This window comes from Cimex lectularius, unplaced genomic scaffold (genome assembly GCF_000648675.2).
Source record: "Cimex lectularius strain Harlan isolate CLEC.00 unplaced genomic scaffold, Clec_2.1 scaffold74, whole genome shotgun sequence".
Classification (NCBI taxonomy): Eukaryota; Metazoa; Arthropoda; class Insecta; order Hemiptera; family Cimicidae; genus Cimex; species Cimex lectularius.
The window spans coordinates 237,522-251,503 of NW_019392795.1; the positions used below are offsets into that span (position 1 = coordinate 237,522).

Here is a 13,982-nt window from a genome sequence, read left to right on the forward strand (position 1 = left end):
TTTGTTGCCCCAACCAACATGGCACTGATAATTGAGCAGTTGTTTAGTTGAATTTCTACATTCAGATCACTTGCTGCATCTTTCCAGTGGGCACCTCGCCCTACCTTAAAGTACAATGCATGTATTGCAATATTTGGAAGTTCTCACTTTTCGGAAAAGACAAAAACTTTGGAGCAGGTTATATTTAATAAACTGAATTACAATCTTTTTGTTTTATTATACTAAGCAAGAAAAAAGGTAAGATTTACATCAATAAAACTCTAAACATCGTGACTAAGGTCTAAACAATATATAATTTTATGTATTAATCAGCATTGGGGAATGCTTTACCATTAAAAAAAAAATGATAAAAAGACAGGTCAAGCTTTTCAAAAATGCTTTATATACATACACATATTTTTCAAAATCCATATTGGTATTCTCGTTTTTTTCCTCTTTTTTCTAAATCATGTGAATATTGAAAAAATAACCCTATATTCCAATTATATATTGGAAAAGTAAACGACATCCATTGCCAAACTAAATGATTGTTTATTGTTTAAAATTATAAAAAATAAAAAAATGCACCGACAATACACATCTACGCTTATGATTTATAGTAATTGTTTGTTAAATTCTTGAATCATTTAAAAATGGCTCTCTGACGAGTCAGAAAAACCGACTTGCCTCGCTATGGACCCAATAACCAGCCTTCATAGGAGTTATTCCAATCCCTCCCTCCCTCTAAAACACTTTTCACATTTTTTCCCTTAAATTGCATTTAAATTTTATTATACTAACACAAAAAATCAAAATTATTAAGAAAATAAAAATAAAATAGCAATAATGAAACTAATGTCATTATAAACTGGATGTCAAATGTGGGTTTTCTGTTATGGCAAACAGTTTGGTTCAATCGTCTTTTGGATCTGGCGACTGATCTCCGTTCTTTTCAACAGATCTACTCCTTGACTTGGACTTGTCCTTGCTTCCAGAACGATCCCTAAAATACCAAAATGTTGAAAATTAGCAACAGTATTAGTTGAAAACATATTTCGAATGAAAATAGTGCTTACATTGAATCATCACGTTTGTCAACAGAGCGAGACCGGGATTTAGACATCTTCTTGTCCTGCGATTTCGATCGTGACCTTGATTTTGATTTTCTATCATGCGATCTGAAAATAACAAAATAAATAAAAAACTCGTAACAAAAGTATTTTATTATTTTTAATGATAATAATAATAATGTGCATACTTGGATCGTGACTTGGACCTTGAACCAGACTTGGCTCTAGACTTGGACCTACTGCTCCTCCTGCTGCGACTTCTGGAGCTTCGCCTGCTGTGAGACCTGTGATTAGACCGGCATGATAAAATAGCAACACAATTTGGACAACGGATACATTACCTTGAGCGGGAGCGCCTACGTGAGCGTGAACGGGATCTTGACCTGGAACTGGATGAACGGGACCTCCTTGTCCTACGCCTGTCTTCTACGAGTTTGATGCGCCTCCCATTTAAGTCTGTATCATCAAGTTTGTCTAGAGCGTTTTTCATGTCAGAAAGTGTTGCAAACTCAACAACCCTATATAAAAAAAATAAAAAACATGAAATCAAGGAAAATTAAATCATTATTTTATGCCTTAACATACCCTTCATTTCTCCTATCCTTATGAGCATCTGCGTATGTCACTTCACCAGCTTGCCTCATATAATCCTTTAAATCCTATTAGAATACATAAAAAAGTTACTATTAGAATTTGTGAATCATTATAAAAATATAACAGTGAATTGAATTACGAAGATAAGAGTAAAGAACAAGATGTAGGTATCCTTTTTTTTTTACACGTAACACTAAAACAAGACCCTTTCTTAATTTTAAGTCTTAAAGAAACCCATTTGGAAAAAATAAAATAAAACTGAAACCCATGCCAGATTATTAATCAGCCTTTCTCATTTCTAACCCTAACATTAACATATTGTTTAACTTTATCAAATAAAATAAAATAAATAAAATAAAGAACAAATAAATAAAGTAAGTACACAACATTTGTTTATATTTTGTTTTAAACCTAACATGATTCTTCTTTGATGCAAGTAACCACATAAGTCATATTTGTTCTTCACAAAACAGGGTTTTAATCCAGGAGCACTTAATCTAAACCGGGTTTTTTCTATTAAAAAATTTAAAAAAATAATCCACTGCTAACCAACAACAGGACTATTTTCTCCTCTCCGCATTCCTTTCTCCAACTGGCACGATCTTCATTCTGGGATTATTCTCTTCTTACTACAGTCCAAACAAATCTTTTTCTCAGTCCAGGCTTCCAACAAACACTAGAATCGCCGATGATCCAAACAGGCTAGCCAGCACAAATTTACATTACAGTATAAAACCGATTATTTCAATAAATATATAAAATAACCCATAAATAAGAAGGAACCGAAATGAGGAACAACAATCATCAATTTACATTACATTGATTGCAAAAGCAGTAAATCATTCAAATTATACAACAGATACTCAAATACATATAACAATTTTATGAACATATTTTAATCACCAAGTTTAAACTAAAAGCTGGTAAATTGAATGAAGTTCACAGCTAATAGAAAAAATACAATTTTAGTTTAAACAACATAATTTGCAATGACTGAAAGTTAACACCTAACTTTTCTTTGTCCTCTTAATAATAAAATACTGCTTTTGCTTACAACAATTACAATTTTCCGCATACACTAACAATTTTTTTTTTTAATATTTATACCTAGTGAGCACAAATAATATGATTAAAAGACATTGATTAAAAAGAAAAAATCAATTCCAACCACAGAACCAAGATCAGCACTACAAAAATATTTTCGTAAAAAACATTATTTTTTAGTTCAATTTCTAAAACTTATTAATAATGTTTTTTTTTTGTTTTTTTAGCAGAGTGGATGTTTTTGATAATTCAATTGACTACAACAGCAAAATAAATCCATTATTTTTGCCATCTATGAACACAATTTTTATTTCCAACTACCCTTGGAAATTTGTTTATAACAAGAAAAAAGAAGACAATATTGAGAAATATTTTCATGAGGCCTGTGAAATGATTCTGAAGCTTGATCATCAACAATCATCCTGGTCAGTAGGTTCTCGTTGGTTTTGTCTGCTCAGATGCTTTTCAAATTACATATACTGACATCAGTACAATTAAATTTCCTACTACCTAACTCCTATTAATTCATGGTAACCGACATTGTCATAAACGCAGACTAACTCCGACATTTCACAGATAAAACCAGCAAGAAACTGATACGATCTGACACGATGTATCAGATGAAAGGTATTTTTCAAACCCTTTAGTTTTCCATAATTTTTGTTATTTTCTAAAAAAATATTGCAGCATAATATTTGTGCTCTTTTTCCCTTTACTTATTAAAACTATTTACAAATATTACAAATTACAAGTTTTACACTCAATTTTTTACAATATAGACAACAAAAGTTGTAACAATTTAAAGCAATATTATTTTTAACTAAAAATAATGCTTTTTATGTTCAAAATAAAATTAGAATGTATAAATTTTCTTTTCTTCTATATTATTAAATAAAAGAGTGATAAAATAAGAGGCACATTCCCCAAAGGGCAGTGTTAAAACTTTTAAAATTAGAACAATAAAAATAATAAGTATTCAAAAACTAAAAGAGACGGGACTGATTTTAATTTTATTTACCTTCTCCTGCTTAACACCTCAAGAGGGTTGGAGTTGGGTATTGATCGGCCAGATCACACAGGAAGGGGAACCCATCCAAGAGAGATTGTGGGGGAGCCAGCGACACTCTAGCGAGTGAGTGAGTTACAGACAGCCGGAGTCATCATCCCTAAGGCGGCTCCCATTGACCGAAACCACTTCTCTCTTTACATTTTGTCTCATTCCATTCTGACAGATAAAGCCATTACGTCATCTGACACCCGGGTTGGTAGCCCAACAGAGAGAGCTCTAACTCTTAGAGAGGAAAACAGACATATATAAAATGTTCAACAAATAATTTTCAAACATTTCTTTTTTTTTTAAATGGCTGGCAAAATGTAAACAAAAAGAAGTTGAAAAAGAGAGTTTAAACAAAAATTGCAAGATTTGTCAAAACCACATTAGACTACAGGTATATTTATCGCTCTCTCTGTCTCTTTAGCACACGTTTGTCATCTCATCTTCGCTGGCTTAAACAGGGTGGAGAAAGGGTTGTCGGTCATCGGGGATCCTATTCCGGATGATATGTCATCTTCTATCACTTCTCTGCTTCTTCTTTTTTGTTTTTTAACATTTCAATTTCTCTCTTTATCTCTCTCTGTCTCTCATGGGCTCCCATCTTCTTTTCAGTCAATTTTGCACACGGACGGTTGGGATAAACATTTTCCAATGTTTTGGCCTCCTCATCAACCATCTCAAAATTCCGAGGGACTAATATGATTTTGACCAATCCAGTCTTTTTATAACTCTCTTTTATTCTCAACAATTTTTTGTTCAATTTTGTATGTAACAATTTATGAACATGAAATATGTTTACGTTTTTTCATGTGATTAAAAACTTGTTTCTCTTATGAAAGAAAACTAATTTGCACATTAAAAGCAAACTCACCTGCCAGCTAACCCTGCTTGAAAGATTCTCAACGATCAGTCTGTAATCTGTTCTTGTAGGAGGTCCATATCTGTTTTAAAATAAATGAAAACATTAAATTAAAAATAAAATAATGAAATAGTGACAAAGGATAGATAAAACTGCCCCCTTAAGAAAAATTTTTTACCGTAAAAGTCTGTTACCTAAATATGTAGTATATATATAGTAAAGTATAATATGTTGCCAGATAGTAAATGTTTCAGCAGTATTTACTAAATCAATAAAAGTGGGAAGAGTAAGCAAGTAACTTATTTCTTGTCTTCAAATTTTTACGCGAATGTTAAAAGTAAGGAAGAAAACAAAATCTTTAAGAAAAACCATTAAGGAATAACATTTATTGATTTATAATTTAAATTGGATGAAAAAATTAAACGACAAAAACTTACGACTATTTTAGTATTGCTTTGTTTAATTTAATTTAAATGCTAAAAATTTCATTCATGTCAGGACAAACATTTCTTGCTTACTTTTCAGATATGTAACATTTAATTCAGGAAAAGAACTTTTAAAAATTAGCATTTCAATATTTTTCATGGTTTCCCTCAATCAAGGTTCTCATTAATAATTTAAATAACTAAAAAGTCAAGAAAAACTAAAAAGGGAGCAGAATTCCACTTTTTGTTTACTGATTTTTATTTGAACAGTATTAACCAAAATAATTTCTTAAAAACTAACTTAATTTTAATGAAAAACATAAATGTGCATGTCTGAACAAACATATTTACTCGAATTTGTTGAAACAAAAAAGGTTTAAAATATTTTACTAAATTGCATAGGACATCGCATTATTTTGTTGCATGTTTCATTTATTTATTTATAGTTTTTATTTTTATAGTTCTACATGTCAAAAGTGGCGCGCTATTTGATATCATCGATGAAATTATTTTTTAATGACAATCTGAATTATTTTTATGTGACAATGAAAAGGTTTTTTTTAATTTTTTTCAAGCCTAGAAGATGTATTACCACTACTAATAATTTTTATTACCACCTCCTCTTAATATTTATAATTCGAGTAAATATGGTTAAATTTTGGAAGCATATTTTGTTTGTTTTAAGTTGCGAGTGAAGTTAATGAGAAAGAAATTGTTTTACTAAGTCTTACCTGTCACTACTGCGGAATTCAGGCTCCCTGAAAAACCAAAAAAGTTTGACTTTAGAAAAAAAGAAAAAATCGCCTAAGTACTTCAAATACTTCATTTTAATAAGAGAGGTTGTGGTACCTGTTGCGAGCTCGCCTGCGGGGAGGAGGAGGGTGTTGGTGTGCACGGCCACGCCAAACATCGCTCCCACGCGGAGTACCCCTCGCCTTCTCAACAGACACTCTGCAACAGACAACACGCCTCACCTTAGGACTTATATGAACTTTTAAGTTTTCACTTACTTGTACCAACCACCACCGCCACGACGGCTTCGGCCTCCGCCTCCACCGCCGCCCCCTCCGCCATAGCGATCCCCACCGCCCCCACCTCCTCGTCTAGCATTACCCCTTGCATGTTCTACGACTATCCTGAAAATTAACCGTTTCAATGTGACTAAAAGGGATATTTTACTGACAGCTTAATTTTCACGGCTCCATTCATCAACCCCTTTTTTTCAATTCCCTTGTATCAAGTCAGACACCAAATACTACAATTTTAAATTAATAGCACTTGGAAAATAAAACTTGAATTTATAAACAAGGTTCAAAAATATGGTCAAAACAGTCCAATACAGTTAAGTTTTTATCAATGCTTATAATTTGTAACTGTTTACAGTAAGAGAAAATTCTACTATTTTCCTCATTTGCTTTCTTTGATATTTGCCTCATGTCTCATACTGTAAATTTTAAAATACAAAAAATGTTCATTCTTGTGTCATTATGAAAAATCTCTCAGGGAAAACCAACAAGTCTATAAACATATAACACGGCAGAAAATTTATTGTTTGAAAATTGTGATGACACTAAATTATAAGAAATTGAACTGACTTCTCTTTATATCACTTTTGACATCCAATCCATTGCTTAATAACAAGTGAAGTTAAAAGGCAAAGTAAAATAATAAAATATATCCCCACCAACCCACTGACTTCCAAAATATACTGAAAAACTTAATTGGAACATTACAACCACAACTGAAAGTACCATGCCACCAAAATGTTGAACCCATTTATTTCCCCTTTGAAAAACCAATGTTTTTGTTGTATTTTCTTATTTTTGTTCTGTACAAACCTTTTTTTTCCAATCCAACCAAATACTCCAATCCACCGTGATTATTAGACTTACCTGTTCCATTATTCCTGAAAAATCAATCGCTACTCTATCTTTCTCTGTCACTTTATCTCTCTCATTCACTCACTCTCTCAAACACACGCGCGCGCGCACACACACACACACAAATCATTGTCAAACTTCTCCATTTCACTATCAGTCACACTCTCGCATCCCCAGGCATACAAGTAAAAAAAATAAATCATTATGCTTAATAGGGACTTGTAATTTGTTTAAAATATGAGCATTCAAATTCATTTTATTAATGTAATTTGGTGCTAAATTTTTTATACTCTAGGTTGTTGGTTTTCTATTTTTATTTATTTATTTTAATTAACTAAAACCCCAATTATTTTAGTGATTGAAAAATATGCCAAAAAATAATTAATTGGTATTAAAAGCATTTTTGCAAAACGGTTAAAAAGGCTAAATGTTTATAAATTGTCAATAAAACAATTTTAGTAGGAAAAAATCAAAAACAATGTTATAACAACATTTTCAAGAATTACCAGTTCATTAAAGTAAATAATTTTAATAAAAATCTATGCTAATAAAAATATCAACACACTGCTGTTGTTGATTTTTTTTTTTTTTTTTTAACTAATTTATTAATGGGTGAATATATCTAAGTGATTGAAACTAAACACAAAACTATTATTTTTACAAGTCCCTTTTTTTATTTATTTAAATTTTAGTAAAAAGACACCTTACCTTTCACCCAATAGTTCTTTTCCATTCAACTCATAAACTGCATCGTCGGCATCTCGATAATCATCAAATTCCTGTAAACAAAAGCACGTTTCTTTGTCAAACTAATATTTAAATCTACAATTCCAATATAAAAACAAAAGAATGAAAGCTGATTGAGTCTATCAGATAATATAGCTAATCAATGAAACATTCATAAGAGATGTCAGAAAAGTATTTTTTTAAGTTAACATCATTATAGACTCATGGTGGTAAATTCAACCAAATGTTTAGTAATTGAAGTGATAATATAATCATGTAATAAAAGTTAATTTGGTATTGGTAAAGTTCACAGATAATCCATTCAACTTTTTATAAACCTCAGGAAGTTATAATTCACATCTCTCTTGGGATGCACCTTGTCAATTTGTTGCATCTAAACTTAGCAAACAATTATTTTTATTGAGAAGTTTCAAATGTATCTCAAAGAGTTTTAATTTATTTGTCTTGCTTCCAATCATATATTGTTTATGCCTTATTGGTCTGGGGTCTCTCTAGTCATGCCAAACTAGTTTTCTAAAAACAACGTAAGGCTATGAAAATTTTAGAGAATTTAAAGTATAGGGAATGTTGCATAGAAACATTTACAAAATTTAACATTATGACTTTGCCAAGCTTATATACCTTACAATGTGTAACGTATTGTTACAAAGTGAGACTTTAAAAAAATTTAATTCTGTACATAACCAATATACGAGATACTATAAATAGTTCCTGAGTAGCTGAACCTTAAAAGATGTGAAAACTTGTAAATATTGGGCTATAACATTTTTTATCTACCAGATAATGTTAAAGGTTACCTGAAAAAAAATTTAAACTTAAAATAACAAAATTTCTCATTGTTAATGCCTTTTATGACTGCTAAGTTTTTTCGTGTATTAATACTGGTATAAAAATTAATTTGTACTATTCTTGACGAATATAACACAATAAAACTTTTCTATCTTCGTAAGAAATAAAAAGGGAAAATGAGTCTTTTTCATCAGATGTATAACTAATCAATTAAACATTCATAAGAGATGTCAGAAAAGTATTTTTTTATTATTAACATCATCATTATAGACTCTAGGTGGCAAATTCAACCAATAAAAGTGGTTTAGTTAAAGCTACAACATAAACAGTTAACACATTTTCTAGTCAATTCATACATAGTACACACAACTTGTCAAAAACCTCCAGAATGAAATAAAAATGGAGAATGAGTCTTTTATCAGATGTAATCTGTCTTTAATCAATGAAACATTCATAAGAGATGTCAGAAAAGATTTTTAAATTATCAACATTATAGACTCCAAACAGTTGAAAACAAACAATCAAGCTGTTCATAAAAAATATACGAAAATGTTTTAATTTGAGAAAATAGTTAATAGAAAAATTAAACATATTTAATACATACAGTAAGTCTAAAATTTATTCATATTACGTTTTATCAACACCTAAATCAATTTAACCAAAAGAATTCATCGCTATAATTCATGTATAGTGTTTATTTTTAGTGGAAAAATAAAAAATAAACCGGGGCATTCGAGATAAGAAAAAAATTGATAATGATTATAAATAAAATTAAAGCGTATTTCTTTATGATTTATAACTGTTAACAAGTGTACAACCCATTGTTAATAGTTAACAACAGGAGAATAAATTGTTACTTTATATTCGAGCTACCAAATAGAGTCAACCGATTGAACAGCGTTGCCTCAGAGTGCTCACTCGATGTACCATTACAGTCTAAAATAATTTGACTGTTTATTTCATTAACAGCTGAACAAATTTGACCAAAAGAATTAATAATTAAAATTAACGTGTTTATGTTTACAAAAGAAAACTAAAAAAACAAACTGGGACTTTTTATGTTCTAAGCATATTAGCCAATGACAGACAATAGTTATGCGTATTCTTTTTTTTGGGGGGAGGAAGGATATCGTGATAAAAAAGGCCAGAGGCGACAGCGGGAATTGAACCCATGACCGCGGGGTCTACGAGCCGAGAGTCTCACGCTAATCAGTCGGCTACCGCGGCCCCCAAACTAGGACACTGGAGATAAGGAAAAAAAGATTAATAATAATTATAAATGTTCAAAGTATTTCTTTATGATTTATAACTGTTAACAAGTGTACAACCCATTGTTAATTATTAACAACAGGAGAATAAAATGTTACTTTTTATCCGAGCTACCAAATAGAGTCAACCGATTGAACAGAGTTGCCTCAGAGTGCTCACTCGATGTACCATTACAGTTTAAAATAATTTGACAAGTTAATTTTATTAATATATAAACCATTTGACCAAAAGAATTAATAGCTCAAATTATTTCACCATGTTTATTCTTACAGTAGAAAAAGAAAAAAAATAAACAAGAGGTATTTGAGAAAAGGAAAAAATATTACTAATAATTATAAATCCATGCAGTTTAGCCGTCATAATTAACCATATTAATAATTTCAATTAAATATTCTTTTTTTTATCTAAGGTCTTGCTTGAGATGAAAACATTAAGTCATGAACGGGATTCGAACCTACGGCCTTTGGCTCAATAGCCGCTGCTCTAACCACTTGTCACGCGCTAACTTTTTTATCTCAACAAGGACCTTAGTTTTTAAAAAAAAATACGCATATACATACATAATTGAAATAATTATAGATATTAAAAATATTTCTTTGTAATTTATAACACTGTTTAGGGTGCTCACTCAATTGATTGGATCACAATTCTAGAAGCCCATGAAAAACGTCAATTCGTTTTTTTTTTGTTTTTTTTAAAGCTGAATGATTAATGAAAGTTCACCAATGTCGCAAGAACTTACCCATTCCTTGGTGTCATGTTATTTTATCTGTAAGGCAATTTTGCCCAACATTCACTGACCAAATTATTTCATGTTTAATTTTTATATTTATTTCTGAAAATAATTCTGACAAAACAAATTTTTCAGAAACGATTACTATAACATGAATATGTAAAAAAAAAAAAAAAAAAAAAAAAAGTGTAACGTATACATACATACTGTACCTGCAAATTAAGGCTTAATTATCCTACAGTACAATTTTATAAAAATAACGTTAAGTTGAATATTTTAATAAACATTTTATAGAAAGCTGAATGAATTTTGAACATTAAGCAATACTTTGAAAATTAACTGTTTTTTAAACCAGTTTTAGAAATTTATAGTTTTAAAGTAATTGGCCGACAAGCCATTTTCCACGTTTCATAACCAAAAAGTAATGCAACTATTAAAATGTTATAGAAAATACGGAAAAGACAATTTTCCGACCAGAGGAAAATCATACTTACGATGAAACCGTAGCCGTTTTTCAAAAGGATGTCCCTCGTCCTCCCGTATCCTTTGAAGAAACGCTCGAGGTCCCGCTCCCTGCAGCCGTAGGGCAAGCCGCCGACATAAACTCGGGATCCCACCATCCTGAAAAATATCCTATTGAAAATCTTTTCCAGATTTCCGTATTCGACAAAAATTGATTTCGACAGATGATTTTTTAAATATATATATCGTTTTTATAAGTTTTACAAACTTTGTACGAGGGAATATACGACAAAACGAGTCGGGTCCGGCTTAGGCCGACTGCGGGGCACGCGTTCGTAATGGCCGAACACGCTTCGTTTAGAGTGCGTTTTTTCCACCCATTAACTCGAATACTACAAAGTGAAATTACTCGCAGAAATAAACCTCTTTAAATTACCTCTGTGTGTGAAAAGAAGATAGCTGGTGGTCAAGTCAAAGACAGTATTTTTTCGGAGCGAAAGCAAAGTCCTTGAACAAAGCTTGCCTAGCTGGAACGGAAAAGCGACAGAAGTGGGAGAGAAGAGCGAACTAGAATAGCGACGACAACGATGTACGACAAAGGGATACTAAATTCACTTCCGCCAAAGAGATCAAACGAATTATAACTCAATTATTAACACAAAACCTAGCAAACTCGGTAATATTGAAGAAAAAGTCACTAATTCAAAAAATTTCAACATTTTTAACAAGTGTATTATAAAGAAAGTAAAATTTACACACAAAAGTAAACATAGTCATGATCAAGTATTATGCAAAATGGCATTGAACGTCGACCGCCAAATGAATGACTTCCATTCAAATTTATTCAAATACAAACAAATAATTTCACCTAAATAATAATTATTTCATTTAAAAAAATATACTTACCTTATATTCGTAATGATCGAAAATAAACAAAAATTGACTCTTTTAAAACAAAAATAAATCTATTGATTTTCAAGTCCACCTGTTCATTACAATCTTCTCACCACTCCATTATTTAAGTAATTGAAGAATTATATTTTACTTTTTTTTAAACCACAATCCTATTCACTTTAATAATGGATTTATGTTAATAGAAACATATGCTTTTCATTGAAAATATGATTTTATTATTTTCATTTTTTTTCATATGTAGTTTCTCTTCATTTCATGTCAGCCATTTTTTGAAAACTTTATTATATTGCGGCTTCGGTATCTTATGCCATCCTCAATGCAGTTCATTTCTAAAACTTCAGTTGATTTATTGTACATAAACTTTCTATAAAGGTCCAGAAATACAGTGTATTGAGATAAGACAGAATCCTATAATGTTGCAATGAAATAAACGCAATTAATTCTGGTGCTTTTAAAAATGGCCAAAAAATAATTAAATAAAACTATGATATTACTTTTACAATTAATACACAGTTTTATTGCATATTTAAAAAAACATATTTAAAAAAATATGTTGACTATGTCGGCTATCCAATATTGGCTATTTCATTATTACATGTAATTCAACAATTTATGTATTTAAAAAAAAATCACAAACAACACATAAAAAATGTGACGATATTATATTTTATTGTAATTTATTGTAACAAACAAATGAAAAACTATAATAAGCAACAATCAGTGTGGATTTGTCATAAAATAAATGTATAAATTGTTTTTGAGTCATTCATTTATTTATTTACTTGCGTACTGATACTATTTTTATTTATTGTTTCATCCGAACCCTTCTATGGCATACGAAACCACACTGCAAATGGGCCCACAGTCAAAAGAATAAAAAGAAAATAAGGAATCAATGGAACTCAATCTTTGGGCACAAACAATCCAAGAACCTTCTAACAAACTTTAAAAAGAAAGAATTAACAGAATGTATTAAAGGAAGCAGGACATGGCTGTGAACCCTAAAAGGATTCGTAACAGGACTGCCAATTTAATGAAAATCTCAAGAAGATTGGCATAATCCAACACAGGAAGTGCCAATTCTGCAAAGAAGGAGAGGAAACATCAAAGCACTTACTCACAAACTATGGTGCTAGACAGGAGGAAGTATTTTTGGACATATAATGTAACCATAGAAGAGATTCAATCACTGAAACGAGTTCTATTAATCAAGTTCCTTGATGAAGTAGGACTCACCGGTGTGCTATTAGCTAGGAATACAACACCTCTTAAAGGGCTCAGGACACACACCCCAACTAATACATTCACATCTATTATTTCCCTATCCTTTTTACACCCCTACTATGGTTTCTCCATAGCCCTCTAAATTCCATTGATTAGTGGCCATGTTTGTAATCAACATGTATCTAATACTCTTTCTTTCTTATTATTTTATATTTTTTCATTTTTATAATTAGATTTATGTGTATTTTTCAGTACAATTCTGTACATGTATTTTTTCTATTTGTCATTACCACCGTTATTCCTCATTTATTCAAAATCCTGCCTTACTGCTTTCAACACTAAGCTTCAGATCAGCACTTGCAGAATGTCACATAATTCGACAAAAATCAATCAATTTCAATTTTAATTAATATGTGATAAATAGTATTTCTTACATTAAACAGATGCTATTAAACTGAATTTCTGTGATATAAACATAAATATGTTTTGTTTTAAACATGGAATTTTTAAGACAATTTTGTATCATTAAATTTGTTGGTTTATGTTAGCAAACATTTTCATGTTTTTTTTTTTATTTTATTTGTTTAACAGAACAGCACATGGAAATTTTTTTCTAACTTAAACCAACAAATAAATAAATAAATATATACATATATACGTTTTTTTATACAATCAAAACTAATATTGGTAGATAGTTCTTAAGGGAGAGACAATTAATCTTTAAAATGGTATTGTTAAATGTGAAAGTCTAGTAGAAATTTTAAAAATTAAATTTTGTACTTTATCCTAATCATTAATGAAGCCGACGATTAAATTTAATGGTTCACATTAAAAGGGTGAAAATCCATCTTTTATTCCCTTGAAAATCACCGTTAGCTTAGTTTGAGTTTCTTGTACTTGTGGCGGTCTGAAACAGAGTTTTTAACTCAATAAAATGA

General features: G+C 30.5%; 1 protein-coding gene across 6 annotated transcripts; it reads right to left on the bottom strand.

Moving 5' to 3' along the window:
- Nucleotides 1–359: 359 nt before the first annotated feature.
- LOC106667508 (serine-arginine protein 55) lies at nt 360–11,574 on the bottom strand. 6 transcript variants are annotated; one of them, XM_024227976.1, is made up of 11 exons: nt 11,342–11,574; nt 10,938–11,064; nt 7,614–7,684; nt 6,036–6,161; nt 5,757–5,783; nt 4,613–4,682; nt 1,635–1,708; nt 1,391–1,567; nt 1,238–1,324; nt 1,056–1,157; nt 360–982 (listed from the first exon to the last, which is right to left on the bottom strand). In XM_024227976.1, exons 2-11 carry the CDS (start codon nt 11,061–11,063, stop codon nt 892–894), a joined length of 951 nt encoding a protein of 316 aa, XP_024083744.1. In that variant the 5' UTR covers nt 11,064; nt 11,342–11,574; the 3' UTR covers nt 360–891. The 6 variants fall into 6 exon arrangements, with proteins under 6 accessions (XP_024083744.1, XP_024083745.1, XP_014250962.1 ...); XM_024227977.1 differs by lacking the exon at nt 6,036–6,161 and adding an exon at nt 5,875–5,976 and having other exon boundaries at nt 11,342–11,573; XM_014395476.2 differs by having other exon boundaries at nt 1,238–1,321; nt 11,342–11,571.
- Nucleotides 11,575–13,982: the final 2,408 nt, after the last annotated feature.